General features: G+C 45.5%; 1 protein-coding gene across 1 annotated transcript; it reads left to right on the top strand.

Annotated features, from left to right (window-relative positions):
- The first annotated feature begins 5091 nt into the window (after positions 1-5091).
- Positions 5092-15895, top strand: LOC128795616 (ovoinhibitor-like). The gene is made up of 16 exons (XM_053956572.1): positions 5092-5207; positions 5976-5995; positions 6798-6934; positions 7093-7153; positions 7671-7804; positions 8251-8308; positions 9246-9382; positions 9775-9835; positions 10588-10724; positions 11206-11266; positions 12641-12774; positions 12854-12914; positions 14216-14352; positions 14696-14756; positions 15132-15247; positions 15706-15895. Exons 1-16 carry the CDS (start codon positions 5153-5155, stop codon positions 15749-15751), a joined length of 1416 nt encoding a protein of 471 aa, XP_053812547.1. The 5' UTR covers positions 5092-5152; the 3' UTR covers positions 15752-15895.
- The last annotated feature ends 1996 nt before the right edge of the window (positions 15896-17891 follow it).

The raw sequence follows: 17891 nt of genomic DNA, 5'->3' as shown, positions 1-17891 counted from the left end.
AATGGCTTAGGCTTTTTAAGGAGATGTGGTGTTGTTCTGAGATGTAACTGACCTACAGATGATTCTAATTCATTTATATTCTGAAACTGTGTTCAGATGAAGCCAGGCCTCTGAGACAAGGGTTTCCCTGTTTTTTTTGGAGTCAGTGGATCTGGGACTGGGGTGGAGTTTGCAGAACAGGAGACACTGATGGTGAGTTAATAGAAATCTGCTGGTGGTTTGCACGTACTTTCTGTACTCTCTTCTATAGATGTTTCTTAAAGCAAATAGGTTCTTTATTTGTATAAACTTTATTGCAGGACATTTCCAGAAGACCTTGAATGAACATTTGCAGTGTTTGAGTCCACTTCAGCTGACCTGATCTGTAAACACTTTTCTCTTGCAGATAAGGTTGAAGTGACTTTCAGGTTTTGACAGGATTTTCCCTAATACCAATTAATTTCACTCCCACCAAAGACGTAGAATTCTTTCAATTAAGTTATCACACCCTCTATTTCTACTGCAGTTAATGAGAATTGATTATAAGCTCTCAAAATGCTTACGCATGCATCATGTTTTATTGCAGCTGATAATAATAAAAATTGATTTTATTATCAGCAGACTTTGCCATAAGTGGTTGTTAATAGTTTATATGCTTATTGTTAATGTGAGCAAACACTGTGTTTTAGAAACAAATTATGACTGCTTCTTTATACATGGAAAATCCCCATACCAAGTAGAGTCATGTAGGGTGAGAGTCACCAGTTTGGGGCTGGTTAGCTGTTTTGGGAGATGCAGATTTTGTCTTTGAGCAGAAATGAAATGAGTACATTCTTGAATGTTATTTATGCAGCCTGAGAGTGATGAATGTCAGAGAGTAAAAATGTTCTCTGATGATGTCTGCTCACTGATTCCAGCTAACATCGTGTGCAGGGACATCTACATGATTTCATAAAAGCAGTGCCCAATTTGTGGCTTAAAATAAATTCTTGGAAATGAAAACCAGCGCACTTGAAAGCTGCTATGATTTGTAGTGATTTCAGGTATTTAAGTTTTCAAATAATGACCCCTAAAACCTTAATGAACTGTGCTTGAAAAGCAATAAACTGATGAAGACTGCCCCAGTAGCCTCTTCTGTCAGTATTTGAGCACCTTCTAAATTTCTCCTGCAGCCAGCAGAAATTACCATCCACAAAATCACAGCTGGTGATAAGGGATCGTTAATCAGATTCTGAGCCCATCTGCTGAGGAGGCACAGGACAGGGACTTGCTAAAGCTGCCTGTGCTGCTCTCAGCAGCAGGGCTGGCTCCATCCTGCTCCCAGCAGCCTGCCTGCTCGCTCTGCTCTTGCTTTCAACCCCCCTTTTGCAGGTTGTTCCAAGGGCTGGCTGGTGAGGAATGTCCCTGGTGGCACAGCAGAGCTCCAGAAGGATGCCACATGTCGTTACTCCTGAGGAGGAGGCGGAGGCAAAGGCTCGTGAGGTGCTGGAGATTTACCGCTTTTTCTTTTCTGTTTGCTCGTGGTTGCCCTTTGTGTTCCCCTTTAGAATGGTAATGAGGCCAAGCCAGTCCTCTGTGAAACTGGAAAGGTACCAGAGCTCTGGGGACTCTTCTGTTTGCTGTAAATTACACTTTATGAAGGGTGTTGTTTGCCAATAACCACAGACCCCATGTGGTTCACAGCAGTTCCTGAGGTTTTGTAGAACTGGCATTATGAACTGACACTTTGGCCTCCAGTCTCTCAATGCCATTGGGTTTTCAGCTAAAATGCCCTCTGCAGGAACCTTAAATGTCTTAGTATTTTTTCCTTCTTTTTTCATAGAAGGTGTCAGGAACTTATGCAACTTTTCAGGGCACACAAGTGCTGCTCTTGGTAGAGAGTGAGGACTGTTGACTCTGGCAGATGCCTCAGCAGACCTTGAACTCCCTGTGGTATTTTTCAGTCCTCTGTCCATTTGGAGCATGGGAGCTCTGCCCAGCAGCTCTGTGCTGCTCCCCAGCCACACCAAGGGAGAGCCCTGGCATGGCCCCATGGTGTGCTCTGCCTAGGGCACCTTCTCCAGGCTGCCACAGCAGACAGTGCTGGAAATCTTGCAGTTTAGGGGCATTTGCTCCTTTAAGAGCTCGGTGAATTGTGACATGGAGAACTTGATGCTGTTTGTGCAGGGAAGCCTCTCTGGCTCTGCTGCAGAGCTCTCTTTTCTGGCTCTCCCTAGATCCCTGTGATGCTCAGTCCCACCACACAACTTCTGCTATGGGTACCTGGGGATTTCAATATTATTTGTCTTGATTATCATAATTTCTGCTCCATGGCCCATCTGCTTTCACCTTGGGGACTCATGAATGGGCTTCTCTCTTTCATCTCTCTAGGGCTTCTGTTTGGCAGCTGTTAGAACATCTGTCGTTCCCTGCAAGGCTCTCCCTACTCTAGGGAGCTCTTCTCCAGGCAATTTCCTTGGGATCTCCCTGCTTTACTCTGCTGCAAGATCTCTCCTGCTGCCCAGCTCTTTCTCTGGAACTGCAACCCAAAAACTTCCAATGCTTTCCTCTGCATGAAGGGTGAGTAACTCCACTCAAGTTGTTCACTAAAAACAAGATACAACTGCTTGAAAGTTAAGAATACGGACCCTTGATGTAGAAGGTGTCAAAAGAAACACTTAGTGCTGGGTGTAGTAACAACCACTCCTGTGGTTTGAGGGTGGGAAGCATAGAGAATTTCTGCATATAGTTCTGAAAAACAGATGAGTTGGCTTTGTTGCCTTCTTGCCTCAAAGGGGTTGCTTCCTTTCTTGGCCTGTGTCAGTGAGATTCTGCAGAGATGGAGGCAGATGATTCAGAGCTGGGACCAGAGGTAACCTGGAGAGGCAGCAGAAGAAAGGGGTGGAGTGCTCAGCCAGGTGGGATTTGCAGCAAAGGAAAATAAACAGGTAGATGTCAACACAGCATCACTGCAAGTGGGAGTTGCACAAGCAGAAGGGTGTAAACACAACCAAAGGTCTCCCTGTCCAGCGTGGGTGGAATGTTCTGCACCTGCCTCTCTGCCCCTGAAAGGCTCTGTCCTAAGGGAAAAGTTCCTAGTTCCTGGTGGAAAAAGCTTTGCTGAATCACTCTCTGTGAAGTAGGCAGCTCACTGGTAGGGTCACAGCATGGATCTTCCTCATGCACAGGGCAGGAGCCCAGAGCTGAGCTCTGTGTGCCCCAGCTGACACAGGGGACAACAGACACGTGCTGTAGCTGCAGTGTTTTCTAAATCCAAATTCCTTCTCTTGATCCTCGACAGGTGTTTGCTCTTCTGTCCCTTTACTCTGTCTCCTATTGCAAGCTACTTCCCAAATTTAATAGCTTGGTTGGAAGAGAATTACTTTGCTCTTGACAGGACATGCTGAGTCAATCCACTTCAACTGCAGATTTGGTTTGCAAATAAAATCTCCTTTCCGATAGGGTTCAGGTGTCATTGCTGTGGACATTGGCAGGAATTTGCTTGACCGTGACAGCTTTTCCAGAGCCTGGCAATTAAGTTGTCAGGAATCATTTTCCACTGCTAGGAAGCATTAATGGATCCTGGCCTTGGCTGGAATAAGCCCTGGGAGATGGATATTGTAATCGGGATGAGAAGGGGTCCTTGTAGCCAAGGTCTGCATCGATCCAAAGGTCTGGACATTTGGTGGAACTGAGATAAGGGAAAGGTCAGGAAATACAGGGCAGAACACCGGGGGGGGAGGAATGAAAATGAGGAATATGAACAAGGACACCATCCCTCGTGCTCCTAACATAGCAGGAAACATTGGCATTTAGAGAGGCTTTAGTTTTGCAGATGCACACTGCAAAGTACTAATATTAGCAGAGCTCCTAATATGAAAGCAAAAGCATATGAAAGCAAATATTTTTCCACTAGGTGATCCCTAAAATTATGTTGTTGTGGATTTGCTTTTCAAGTGAGAAAGATGTTGGAAATTTCCTTCTCTTAGAAAATAAAACTGTGATGATTCAACAAAAGCTCGCTCTGTTTAAATTGTGTCAAAAAATAGATCTGCAAGCAAGGATTTTGATTACCAAATACAGTATTTGAAAAATGAAAAGTTAGTGAGAGATTTAGAGAATTTAGGATTCCCAACTGAGAAGTCTACGATTGAGATTAATCCAAAGAATTGCCAAAAATCTCCTTACATAAAGGACAAAAAAAGCGTTCAGAACCAATCTAAGTTCCATTACCTGAATAGTGGGCAAACCTTAAGGAGATATTTGAAGAAAACTAAAGATATAAAGCGTAAAGAGATAATGTACACAGTGAATTTTCAGGAAGCAAACCATGCGTGGGCTAATACCAATCTTTGCAAAGTTGGCTGACTTCCTAGGTAAAGGAAGTACAGTACATCTAGTCTGTGCAGACATTAAAGGCGTTTGGCCTGCTGCCCTGGGGGATGGTGTCACTCAGGCTCAGTAAGGTGGGTCAGGGACTGGCCATGGGGGAGAAATGAAATGGTAGCAGATGAGCAGAAGGTGCCATGATAGTTTTCAGTGAACAGCCAAAAGAGATGGATTTTTAGGACCAAACTTAGTATTTTTGCTCCTTGCTGTATTACAGGAAAAGTTGGCACGTACAGCAGAGCACTGCTGAGTTTTTTAAACATGAGAAGAGCAGGATTCCTCCTGCAGAGCACAGGGTGACCTTCTGTGCTCTAATTGCCTGGGCTCAAACTGGGCTGAAATACAGCGGTGAAGAGTACAAAATCACCCTCTGAGGTTAAATAATGGGGGGTTTGGCTATCACTTGGCAGCTCAGTTGAAAATTATAGCTGAGGAGAAAGTCCTAATTGCATTTAGGTAGGCAGAGGGGAGATGTGAGCCTAGGATGTGCTGTGGCCGTGCGAGGGGCAGCCCAGGGCTGGGCAGAGCGTGCGGGAGGAGAGGGGTCCTGGCACGGTCCCCACTCACCTCGAGCCACACGAAATCCCCTTCCTGGCACACACGCTTGTATCAATCATTAGCCAGACATCCAGAGCTGGGTAAACACGTTTTTGGCTTTGAGTGGTGATGACAGGCTGGGAGCATTACCTAATGAGGTGGGACCACTTGATAGCGTGGTGTGTTATATATTCCTGCTCCTCCCTGCAATCTTCCTCTCCCGCACAGAGAGCAGGCAGGCTGCACTGAAGGGGTGTCCCTGACTGCCATGAAGGTGACAGGACTTTTGGTGAGGGCAGCTCTTGCCCTTTGCTGCTGCTTGGGTGAGTATTCACTGGGGTACTGCAAAGATCGATCTGGCTGAGTCAGAGTTGAGTTTTCGTTTCAGTAAAAGCCTTTGGGTCTTGCAACATGGAGGAGAACCTTGTTCCATGAAGAAATAGCCTTCCTGAGAGAGCACAGCAAGGAAATTAGGTTTCAAGATTGAGGTTTCAGCAAACATCATACAGCTGTTATCTTCTTGGTTTGTAGGAGCAGTTCCAGCGCAGGGTAGGGACTTGCATGTGGCAGTCCTGTGTATAAAGGCAAAATAAAACTGTAAAAATTATTACCCATGTGAGCAATATAAATGCAAACTCTAACCTCTAGGTTAAACTCCCATTGCACTGGGAGTTTACTGTGCTATTCCTGGTAACCGAGAATGATATATTTGGAGATGGACAGTGCTAGTGGTGATGATTATCTTAAACATGCATGTCCCACCTTTTGAAAGTCGAACATAGAAGTCTCTTAGGAGAGGTTAAAATCCAAGAGTATAGAATTGAAAGTACCTGTATTGCTTACCTGTAACATTTTAGGGGTAGATAAATCTGTTTATCTCTCCTCAGAAATGCAATGAAACTTTATTTAGTAACTTTTAATACCTCCTATGGCCATTTACTGGAATAATGTAAAACTCCACATTTTCCTAAACAAAATAAGTTAGTGTTGACTAATCACTGAATTAACTTGTTTCATGAGAATATTTGCATATGTGTTCTCTGCAGGTTAATAATATGGTGGGGTTTTTTTCTGTCTTTTTTTTCTTTCAGGTGCTGCCTTTGGAGTTCAGGTGAGCCACAGATCTATTTATTATGTTCTGTTCAGGCTTCTGGTAAAGTAGGTACAGTATGTAGCTAACGAGTGAGCACATGGGTTAAATCTAATGAAATCTTTGCTGTTAAAATAATATTTCCCAGTGCATGGTTGAATGACATTTCCAATTTCACGAGAAAGTAAAAGATCCCCATTTTTTGCAATATTTTCGGTTCATTAAATAAAATGAAAAAACAAGAAGTAATTGTGCACTGTTATTATATTAACTCTTAGACGTAATTTAGTTACTCCCAGCCAAAGGCAGTAGTTTGCCTCCTTGTGAGGAGAACTGTCTTAGGATGACACGCTCGAAAACATCAAACACTGTGACTCTGATAATTGCTTCCATACAGCAAGGCGCAAAGAATTCCTTGCATAAATTTCTATACCTATATCACAGAGAGAAAACCAGCAGGGCCTGAGCCGTGGATTTGTCTGCAGGTTCCTCCCACGCAGCTGCGAGCCTCCTGGAGCTCTCCAGAGTGCAGCACGATCTGGAAGGATCCGCTGCAGAGCCGAGGGGCTCCCAATTACCACTGCCTTCATTAGGCACTGTCTCACCCACAGCCATCCTCCCTCCCTGGACCCCGGCAGAAGTCCATAATCAGAAACTTCTGTAGGGAAGATTCCCTCCTCCTGATTGCCTGAGCAAATTCCCAAAAATGCCTCTAATTTGCCTCCCAGCAGCAGCTGCAGGCGTGGTGGTGGTGGGAGGATGCTGGGGGGTTTTATTCCGTGAGGGAGCCAAATTCGGGGCTGATTCTGGGCTGCTTCCACAGCTTGATTGCAGCCAGTACTCCAGTGGCATTACCAAGGATGGGAGGTCCTGGGTAGCTTGCCCAAGGAACTTGAAACCAGTGTGTGGCACCGATGGGAACACGTACAGCAACGACTGTGGGATCTGCCTCTACAACGCGTGAGTCTGGCTGGGAACCCTGCAGGGGCTTCCAGGCAGGGGTGGCAGCTTTGTACCCCAGGGATGAGCAGCATGTGCCTTTGCAGCTGAGTGACAAAGGCACCAGCCCTGAGGTGATGCTGCTCCTTGATCCCTGACACAGGTCTGCTTTCTTCCAGGGAGCACAGCGCCAGCGTGGAGAAGGAGCACGATGGAGAATGCGACCCAAAACCTATCGTGGTAAGACAAAGTCTGTAATGGGGACAACTCAAACACCATGCAGAAGTGGGGCAGGATGTGCACAGCTGGTCTGCACAGCCCAAAATAAAATCTGGTGATAACCAAAGCTGAGAGGGTTTTCATAGGTTATCTGATACCATCTCTGTTATTTTCTACTTCAGACTTCAAACCTGTCTAATTGGGAATAAAATAAATATAATATATTGGCTGAAGGTTGGATCTCACCACCTGGATACCTCCAGCAGGATCCTATGAAGGACCTCACAAAACCCAAACCACAGTCCTCTTTAATATCCCATTTGGGTTTTTTTTTTCATGGGGGGAGAATTTCCACAGAATTTCCAGTTTCTACTTTTGATAGTGAAATTGTTTTGATGCTGGATTTATCCCCAAAGGCTGAGGAAAAGTGAGAAGACTATGTAAGAATGTTATATTTTTATATCAAAAAGGCATTGTGGGTTTTTTTTGTTTTTTTTGTTTTTTTTTTTCTCTCTCTCTATTCCTGCTATTTTTACAGGTTGATTGCAATAATTACCGTAGAGCTGTAGTGGATGATCACGTCGTGGTAGCGTGCCCAAGGATAATGAAGCCAGTCTGTGGCTCAGATAGCTTCACTTATGACAATGACTGTGGGATCTGTGCCTACAATGCGTAAGTCGTGTGCATGGAATGTCCTTCTGGATAATCAACAAGTTGAGGCTCTCAGAAGCATCTCTGTAAAATACCAGTTTTAAGGCAGGTGTCTCTCTAGGTCTCCTTGCTTCTGGCTTCTCCTGATTCTTCAGCCAGCTTGAGTTTTCTTCCCCATTTTTTTTTGTCTATGCTCATGAAAGGGAATCGCAAAAAGAACCAGAGCAGAGACATGAGCAGATCAAAGTGTTGCTTGTAACACCTAATTACTCCTAACACTTAATTCCCATGGGAGATGGGAATATCTGTACATTAGCAGCTGCCATCTGCAGGGCACATTCAGAGAATTCTGGCAGTTGTAATGTCCCACAGGGAGGATGGGACCCTGCTTTGCTGTCCCAGTGCCTTCAGTACCATGGGGAAGGTTATTCTCAATGCTCCCTGACCAAAGCTTTTCTTCCTTTCAGAGAACACGACACCAACATTACCAAAATACATGATGGGCCCTGCAAGGAATCTGTTGCTGTAAGTGCAATTTAAGTCAAAAATCCATATCTTAGGGCTGCTAATAAAATCCTGAGGACCTCATAGACTTCTCTAAGAAGCTGCATAGGACAAGGTGTGCAAAGGTCCCAGTCCATTATTTGCTCTTCTGTGTGGTGGTGGTGGATTTGGCATCCTGTCTGCTCCAGAGAGAAGGTCACCCCATGCTTACCACACTGAGGAAAGAGGAAGGAGATGGATATGAGATGAGGAGCTGACTTGTGTCCCCAGGAGGAGGTGGAGGGACAGAAGATTTCTCTTGCCAACATGCTGTGCAGGTTTCCCTCAGCAGCAGGGATTCAAAACTCCCATGCTGGTTGTATTCACAGATGTAGTGAGACTCACAAGAGCACTAACCATAAATATTTATAGAGCATAGCTTACTGTATCTTTTCTGAGGCCAACAGTCTGATGCCTGAGAAGGAGAAGTTTCTGTATTTCAGTGCTAAAATTCTGGGATGTAGGAAGTCCATTCTCCAACAGATAACCATTCTTTCCTATCCTTTCAAATTCTGTACTGAACTACAGGGAATCTGAAGTAAGAAGTAATCACAGAGCTGGAAAAGTGTGGAGCAAACCAACACAAACTGAAACAGTATTATTCAGGTTTACAGCTGTTGAAAAATGTTTCTTACTAAATTCAAGATTTTTTTTTTTTTAATGAGACGAGGCCAAAAATTTTACACATGTTCTTGTGCCCAAAGGATCTCTTCTCCAAGCTAGTCCTTTTTCTTGACTCCTGGAGAACTAGGATAATATTCAGAGGTGTAATTTCTGATCGGAAGTTTAGCTTCAGCATAACATGGCTTTGTCCTGTTACAGAAACATTTGAGGCTGGGATACAGAACAAAAAGGTTTTGAATCAACTTTCCTTGCATAGCAAGGGCTCCACCAGAGCGATTTGTCCTTATTTTGCCAGGTTGACTGCACCAGGTACCGATCACAAACCACCAAAGATGGAAGAACACTGGTATCCTGTCCGAGGGACCTGAACCCGGTTTGTGGCACAGATGGCACCACCTACGACAACGAGTGCGCGATCTGCGCCCACAACGCGTGAGTGCCATGCCCAGAGTGCTCCTCCTGAGTGCCCAGCAGTGCTGGGCAGTCTTGAGAACTGTCCTGCTGCATTTCTGCTCCTGCCTATTTCTTCACGTCTCTAAGAAATGGGATGGTTTTGGATTTGCCTTGAGTGTCTTTCCGGTGCCTTCTGTGTGCTCATGAAGAGTCTTAAGGCATCTCCTTGGATGAGTCTGTGGGCTGGGCAGAGGAAGGAACAATTCAGAATATTGCTTTAAATTGCATGTTGTGTGAAGATGGGATGAGCTTGGTAACGAGTAAAGTAGCAATTCTGAACACTTTTTAAAGAGTCTGAAGCCATGGTTTGCTTAATTTTGCACATGACTTTGACCAAGAGGTTCAGTATTTATTTTGTTTCCCTCTTCCAGGGAGCAAAGGACCCATGTTGGCAAAAGGCACAGTGGACAATGCAGAGAGAAGACTGCTGAGGTAAGTGTTCAATATAAGGTTTACTCCTCTTAGCTGCATCAACGGAAGGGTTCCCTGACGTGGCATCTACTCTGAAAGTGAGCTGGCCTGAGGTCTGGCTTTCTCCACCTGTCTATTAAGTCTTATCAGCTCCTTGTGTTGAGGATGATGACGAATCCCACCTGTCCCGAGGCAGGTGTCCTCTGGGCCCTCCTTGCCCAGCAGCTCTGGCAGATGGGCTGGATGAGAGCTATGCACAGAGTCCTCATGATGAATTCACACCTACAGCAGCTTTTGGGGTGGGAACATATTCTGAAATGTGGAGCACACTTGAAGTTTTGATTGGAATGTATCAGCTGCTGTGTAGGACATGCTAAGACACAAATGTGGGAGTCATTCAGTTTGGGCTTTGATCTTCCTTTGATGATGCCCTTCAAATGCAAAGTCCAAGTTCTTTCAATGGACAATTAAAAAGGGGCCATGTTTTAATTTTTTTTTGTTTGGTTTTTTTCTGACATATCTTGTAGTTGGGACTTACCAAGATGCTTAAGCCAGGGATTTGTCCCTTCACACACTGTGCAGTGCTGTGCAGTTCCCCCCATGTGAGAGGGCTCAGGCAGAGTTGACTCAGCCTGTTTTAGTAAGAACTGAGTTGTAGCACTGGTGTTGTCTCAGCATCCCAGCTTTAGAGATGTGGCAGGAGGTTATGATGGAATTTTTTTTATTGGAGATCAAGGTTTTCCTCAGGTTTGATGCTGATGCTTTCTTTGTAGCTTGACTGCAATAAATTCCCAGCCAGAAAGGTGAAGGGTGGCAAAGACCTGGTCCGGTGCCCCAGGATCCTGCACCCAGTGTGTGGCACAGATGGGTTCACTTATGACAACGACTGCAGCATCTGTGCCCACAACGTGTAAGTATGGCACACAGGACTCTCTTTTGGAGTGGCAAGCCAGGGTTAGTGCTCCAGATGGCTTTTCTTTTGGTACTAACATACCTGTGCTCCTCTTTCAACCTCCTGAAGCCCTTGTCACCTGGATTTTGTTCCCTGATGTTCTTTTTGCTCCCTGGGGGAGTGTGGGAAAGCCAGCTCTCAACCTGAGCGCTCTGTGAGGGCTGGGATATTTGGGCAGGAGAAAGAGTGGATGGGACTGTGGTATTTGGGCAGGAGAAAGAGTGAATGGAGCTGTTGTATAGCACACAATGAGGAGACCTGACTGGTCTGTTACCACTTAGAATTACACTTTCTAATGACAGGGAGAAGCTGGTTCATCAGGCACTCAGGTGCCTCCTTTATCATATCTATTGGTTATGGGTTTGGTTTGCCTTCTGTGGTGCCTGGGTGTCCCAGGGCTCAGGGGCTGGGCATGCTGACCCCAACCTCTCCCTTTCAGACAACACGGGACTGATGTTAAGAAAAGCCACGATGGAAGGTGCAAGGAGGAAAGCACTCCTGTAAGTGTTCTTTTAAATAAGCACCATCTACTCTCTCTGCAGTCCCCAGGAAGACCATGGCTGGGCTCAGGGCATCCAGGGCTGGTGCACAGGGCTCATGCTGATGCTGTGCTTCTCCTCAGCTGCTCACAGCTGCCAGTGTGCTGTACGGGAGGGAAAGAGGATGGGGACAGGCTGGCACTTCAGAAACAGAATGTCCCAGTACTGCCAATCTCTGAACAGAAATCATCAGAGGCAGCCTAAGAGCCATGCAGCCCATTTTAGAACAGTAGGAGAGAAGGTAGAAAGCTGTGTTAGATGTCTGTGTATTTATTCAGTGCTAGGATTTCCATTGCACTAGACAGGTTAAAAAAATCCTTGTACTCTGGTCAGCCAGGACAAATCTGCTCTCAGGTATGTGTACAGAAATAGCTTTATTATCCTGCACAGTAACAATATGTGCTGATAATATCTCAACACATTTATTCTGCTTATGCAGAGCAGCTCTGAAGCACCAAAAATAATTTCATACATCCTGAGGGACGGCAATATATTTTCTGTAGAAAAGGCACGTTAAAATGTGGTCCTTGCTTTAATTTGTTCTTGGACCACATGGGAAATATGGATAATAAGAGACAGTGCTTTGGGGAGACTGTGCAAAATGACAGTGAAGTGTCAGTGATGCTTAGTTAAAGTAGAGTGATTTCCAATAGGTGTTTGTCTATTGATCCTCAAATTTTTAAATCATTAGGTTTTATATATTGTAAATATTTTTGCAACAGAAGTTGGTGAAACAGTTCTTGCTTCCCTTGGAAATGCTGAAACAAAATCTTGGATATAGTAAACTATATCCAAGTTTAAACTATGGTGCAGCTTGACATATTAAACTATGTCAAGCTGCACTCAATGTCAAACACTTTCAATCAGATTCCTCAGGCTGAGTTAGGGGATGTTTAGTTTAGAAATTAGCACCAAAAAAATCTTCAGTGAAAGTCTTGTCAGTAATTGGAACAGGCTGACCAGAGACTTGCTATTCCTTGGAGCTGTTCAAAGGGAATGTGGATGTGGCACTTGGGATATGTTTTGGTGGTGAACATGGGGGTTCTGGGTTAATGGTCTTGATGATTTAGAGGTCTTTTCCAATCTTTATGATTTTAGGAATGCTGGATTTAAAACTTGTGTATGTTCTGCTCTAGCAGAATAATCTCTTTTACCAGCTGTTCCCTCTGCTAGCAGAAAACACCGAACTACAATTACATAATTCATTTCTAATGCAAGTCTGAACTTAAAGTACCCTCTGATTTTCCCCTGACAAAGACCTCTAAAATCTAGAGGATCAGAGTGGGCAGACTGCAGAGGGGACGCTGGCCCAGCGTTGCTGTTTTGTCTGCCCAGGTTGACTGCAGCACGTACCTGAGCGGGACCAAATCCGGAGAGGCCATTGAAGCCTGTCCCTACATCCTGCGCGAGATCTGCGGGACAGACGGTGTCACCTACAGCAACGACTGTGCCCTGTGTGCCCACAACATGTGAGCCCTGCAGGCCACCCCCCCCGAGAGCCCCACAGAGTTATTTGCTGAGCATTTTTAACTCTGCTTTCTCTTCCAGCGAATATGGAACCCAGGTTGCCAAGAAGCACGATGGAAGGTGCATAGAAGAAGCTCCCCAGGTGAGTGACACCTGAAGGAAGGGAAGAGTTTGAGCAGGTGCCAACTGCACAACCTGAGCAAACGCTGGGAGGTTTGGCTGGTGTAGCCTCCACGGGGGTCACACTTGTGCTGCCCTTCCTTCTGTGGGGGAATGTCACCCTCCCAGCAGCAGGAACATTGTGCACTTCCTGCACACAGGGAAAGAAAGAGGAGAGGACAGGTGAGGATTGAGTATGAGACAGGTAGATGATAAATTATCAAAGGCTTTACACAGGGAATCCTTTTCCCACAGCACCCTGCCATAGCTGCTGCAGGAACTTAGCAGAATGTTTTGGCAATATGGGCAGGGGAAGCAGAGGGCCCAGGGAACCCGGTGCTCTCTCAATGCTTATGTTTTACAAAAGGATGTTTTTCAAAGATTAGAAAATTGCCTGTGTTTTGAATGATGATACCTAAGGTATCAGGGGATTCCAACCCACCTCTGGTTTTTGGTTTGGTGTAGGTTGTTTGGGTTTCTTTTTTTTTTGTAAATGCAATGTAATCTAATATATACCAACATGAATAATGTAAAAATACCAGATTAACTATATTTGGCCAGTTCGAAACCATTTACTCTCGCTGGGGAATGGTAGAACAAAGCCACCTCATTAGCATGTGTTTGAAAGAGTCAACATCCCAAGTCAGATATTTCATTTCTATACAAACAAACTATGAAATGTCATTCCTTTGTTTCCTGAGTACGCTCTGTGCTCAGGCCGGTTGAGATACATAAATCAGGAATGAAGAGTTCACACTGGAGAAACTGGGAGTGCTAAACCACAAGGCCAGCTCCTCAGCTGACGTAAATCAGCTTCCACTGCTGTCACTCCTGCTGGCAGCTCTCAACACTCGGAACCGTCCCATTGCAACAAAAGACCTGTCAGCACATCTCCCCTCCATTCTTGTGGGCCTTGAAAAACACCTTGGTCACAGTCAGCCCCCTTGCAGGAAGTGCATAAATCGTGCCATTTTGATTTACAGATTTTTTCTGAGCTGCCTTTTGTAATATCCTGGTGGGTTCAGTAAGGTATAGGGGCATTGTGATAAATGCAGAGCTCAATGAGTAATGTCTACCTTCCAGCCTTGATTCAGTCTTCTCCAGGGAAGGCTGTGAAAGGAAATTGCTAGTTTTCCATGAAGAACGAGTTAATATATAGCCACCATTTGTCATCGGGCAGATCCTTTTAGGGTCTGGCAGAGGCATAAGCAGGGGGGATGTGTTGGGGCTGCCTTGCACAGAGCAGAGCCGTGGCAGAGCCTTTGCTGTCCTTGTTTTCCCCAGCTGAACTGCAGCCAGTACCACAGGACCACGCTGAAGGATGGCAGGGAGCTGATGGCCTGCACCATGATCTACAACCCCGTGTGCGGCACCGACGGCGTCACCTACGCCAGCGAGTGCACCCTGTGTGCCCACAACATGTGAGTGCTCCTCTTCCTCCCTGGGGGACTCACAGTTTGGCTCTGTGGGAGCCAGGTAATCTGCAAGGGCTCTCTCTGAAACCTTGTGCTGAAGGGATTCTGTCTGTCTGCCCCCGTTTTCCTGCTTGCCTTGCTCAGTGTTTGGTATGGGTGTTCAACCCCACAGAGGGGGTGCACCAACGGGGCACAGCATCTGGTCTGTAAGGACAGGTCTTTGTTAGTGCTGGGCAGGTGGTGCTGAGCTGGGGGATCTGGAAATCTCTCTGACTCCATGGGAGTGAGGTTTGGCTCACAGGCTGCAACAGGGAAGGTTGTGGTTAATAACAATCTCTCCTTCCTCCAGGGAGCATCGGACCAACCTTGGCAAGAGAAAGAACGGGCCCTGTGAAGAGGATATTACAAGGGTGAGTGGGAAAGGATGGGATGGGAATAAAGAATGAAATTCAGTGTCTGTTACACTCCTGGGGGACTGTCTTCTGCTCTGGGCTACAAATCAGGAGGTGGTGGTGTGCACACCTAAGGAGATCCCTTGGGAATTTCACACTGCTCATAAAACAGCCAACATCCATCCCACTGCTCTGTAATAAAGCAGGAAGAAATGTAACAGTGAGCAGAAACAGTACAAGACCACATCTGCCATCAGGAGGACACTTGGAGTTGGTTATGATGATGTTACAGCCAGTTTCATTTCTTAGTGGGGTGTCATTCCTTATGCTGGGGGGGCGGGGTCACAGTTTGCTCTGGGGCAGAGGGACTCAATACCTACCTTCTGTGTGCAGGCCCTTTGCAAGGACTTCAAAGAAGTCTCTCCTATCTGCACCTTGGAATACATGCCCCACTGTGGCTCTGATGGCAAAACCTACAGCAACAGATGTACTTTCTGCAACGCCTACCTGTACGTATAGGAGTGAAACCTTTCCTTTCATGATCAATTCCTGTACCTGCTGTGAATGCAGGGCTGTCTCATCATGCCTTTTTGTATAACTGCTTGGGGCATGTACTGGACATCTCTAGGTTTTTTGCATTGTAAGGGAAAATGAGAAGGGCCCATTTCTGTGCTGTGTACCTGGCCTCCTGTTTGTTAGCTTTAGAAGTATTTTATTGATTTTCAGCAGCACTCAATCTGTTCCACAAGCTCACAAGGGTGCGTGGAAATTACTTCACCAAACCAACTGGATTGTACCAAATGAACGAAACCATTCATCTTTCCTCAAATGAGGATAATGAAAGGGGATATTTGGGGTTTTGAGACTGTTCTTTATCTCCAGTCAACCCTAAGCCAATGCTTGGGCCAGTGAAATGAAGAAAGGGGCATCAGCCATGTCTAATTCTCCTCTCTCCTTTTCTCACCAGGGAAAGCAGGACAACTCTCAACCTCATGAGCATGGCTGAATGTTAAGTCTGTGCTGGACTTCAGCCCAGGAAAACAAACTCCCTTCCACGTGTCTTCCCATGGGCTGACCTTCCCTAGTAACATCCCTTCAGTCTGCCTTGTTTCCTTGGCTCCTGAAACACTTGTTCAATAAACTGACTTGGCAACATTCCTCTGTCTCAATGCCACATCTCTTCCCTTTTCCCTCATCTCTTCCCTGTCACGGTACTTTGAGTGGTGGATGTCTATTTTTCTATTGATGTTCTCCACTACCAGCTAATGTGGATAGAATTTTCTGGCCATGTGTCAGTCCCAGCCCTGCTCTGATGAGGACCTGGGCTCCCCTTGGAGCTCTCAGTCCTTTCCTTACTCCTCAGTCTTGTTGCCAGTGTTAATCTTCTCAAACCATGATTTCTGTATGACCTGACCACAGAGTCCCTCTCTACAGTCAGTGCAAGGAGACATTGACCTCCAGAGCATGGTCCACCTCCTCCACAGGGAAATGCCAAGGATGTAGGTGGTGATTTGCTCTTGAGAAGAGCACTTTTTTACTTGGGCTAGAAAGAGAAGTTGGCTGCCTGGGCAAGAGGTGCCCTGTCCTCATTCCCACTGCCTGTGGAGCCTCTCCTATTGCAAAGACAGCTGCTGCTGCCAGGAAAGAGGATCCCAGCCTGCCTCCACTGAATTTGTCCACAATGTCAAGTGCAGTTTAAGGACGTAATCTACAGGCGGGGAATCTTGAGCTCCATTCAGGGTGACAGGCAGTAGAAGTGTCCATTCATGAAACATCTTAATAAATTAATGCAACAGAATGTCTCCAGGACTGGTGGGCAGTGATCACCCCTGAGGTGGGGGACAGCCCTGGTGCATCACTGAGCTGTTTTCTAAAGTCATTTGGGAAGGAAAAAGTTTTAGAGGTTCATTTGTGACCAGTTTTAACCAAATATATAATAAGTCATAGGAAAAAAAGAATCTGCCTGATCGTCATTTTTCCTACTTTTTTGAGGCCAAGTTGCTCAGGACCTGGTGATATAATTATTGTCATTGTGGTGGTCTGTATGGGTGGCAGGGAGGCAGGGGGACCTTGGAGCTGTCCTTGTTGGCTGAGTCATTGCCTCCACACGAGGTCACCAAAGCTATTGCAAGTCTAATATTTCAGGGATTCTTCTGGGCTACAGTTAGTGCCTCCCTGATTCAATGTCCCATTGTAGCTCACCAGAGAATAACACAATTATTTGGATCAGTTTGGAAAGTCACTCTTTGAATTGTTGGGCTAGAAGAATAGGCTGAAGGCAAATGTTCCTGATTTGGAGGTACTGGGGGTATTGTTCCAGGGAATGAGGCCACAGTACCTCTGTGCCATTAGTGTCCATTTTCAGGATGATTTGTAACTAACAATGGCTTATTGTACTTTTCTTAGGTCTGTGTCCTAAAGTAAACGTTCTTTTGGTTTATATAACCTTTTTGCCATTTTCTGCTCAGGTGTTTTTGCAGAACATGCTGTTTTACTCTTGTTTAAGTGTTACTTGGTTATCCTGAGGGATAAGACCTGGATATTTTTTTTTCTTGTGGACTTTGGCAGTCTTTCACTTGGACTGTGCTCTGACCGCTGGCTTTTGCAAGCCTTTGCAGTAAAGCTGTCAAGAGCCAACTCAATGGCATTATCTTGGCACAGCTAAAGCCTCCTCTGTGGAGCTCATTGTCTGGTGACACCAAAGGCAAACAAGAATTCAAGGAGGCACGAAGTTGAGATTAGGTCAGAACCATCCAAGGAAGCAGCCAAAGGGGTTAGAGGACAGAGGTTTCCACACAGGACTCACCAGTAGGTTTCATGTTGAAATATATAACAGAAAAAATCACTAAAACTGGGCCAGGAAATGGGAAAAGCCTGACATTGGAGTTTAAATATCCCCAGGCTCAGGGGATGTTTTATGAAGCAATATAACTATAAAAATAGGGTAGCCTTCTCAGGGACAGCGTGGTTTTCTGTGCCTTGGAGTTGTTTTTCAGCTGTTCCACGGTTACTTACTGAGTGTGTGTTACTTAGATGATTTTTTTTCTGCTTTGTATTGGAAATAGCCTCAAGTTGCACCAGGGGACCTTTAGATCAGATGTTAGGAAAAATTTATTCATGGAAAGGGTTGTCAAGCACTGGAAGAGGCTGCTC

Source organism: Vidua chalybeata, chromosome 15, assembly GCF_026979565.1.
Source record: "Vidua chalybeata isolate OUT-0048 chromosome 15, bVidCha1 merged haplotype, whole genome shotgun sequence".
Taxonomy (NCBI): Eukaryota; Metazoa; Chordata; class Aves; order Passeriformes; family Viduidae; genus Vidua; species Vidua chalybeata.
Note: the sequence above shows the minus strand (reverse complement) of the source record. Positions and strands in the feature narration are given on the sequence as shown.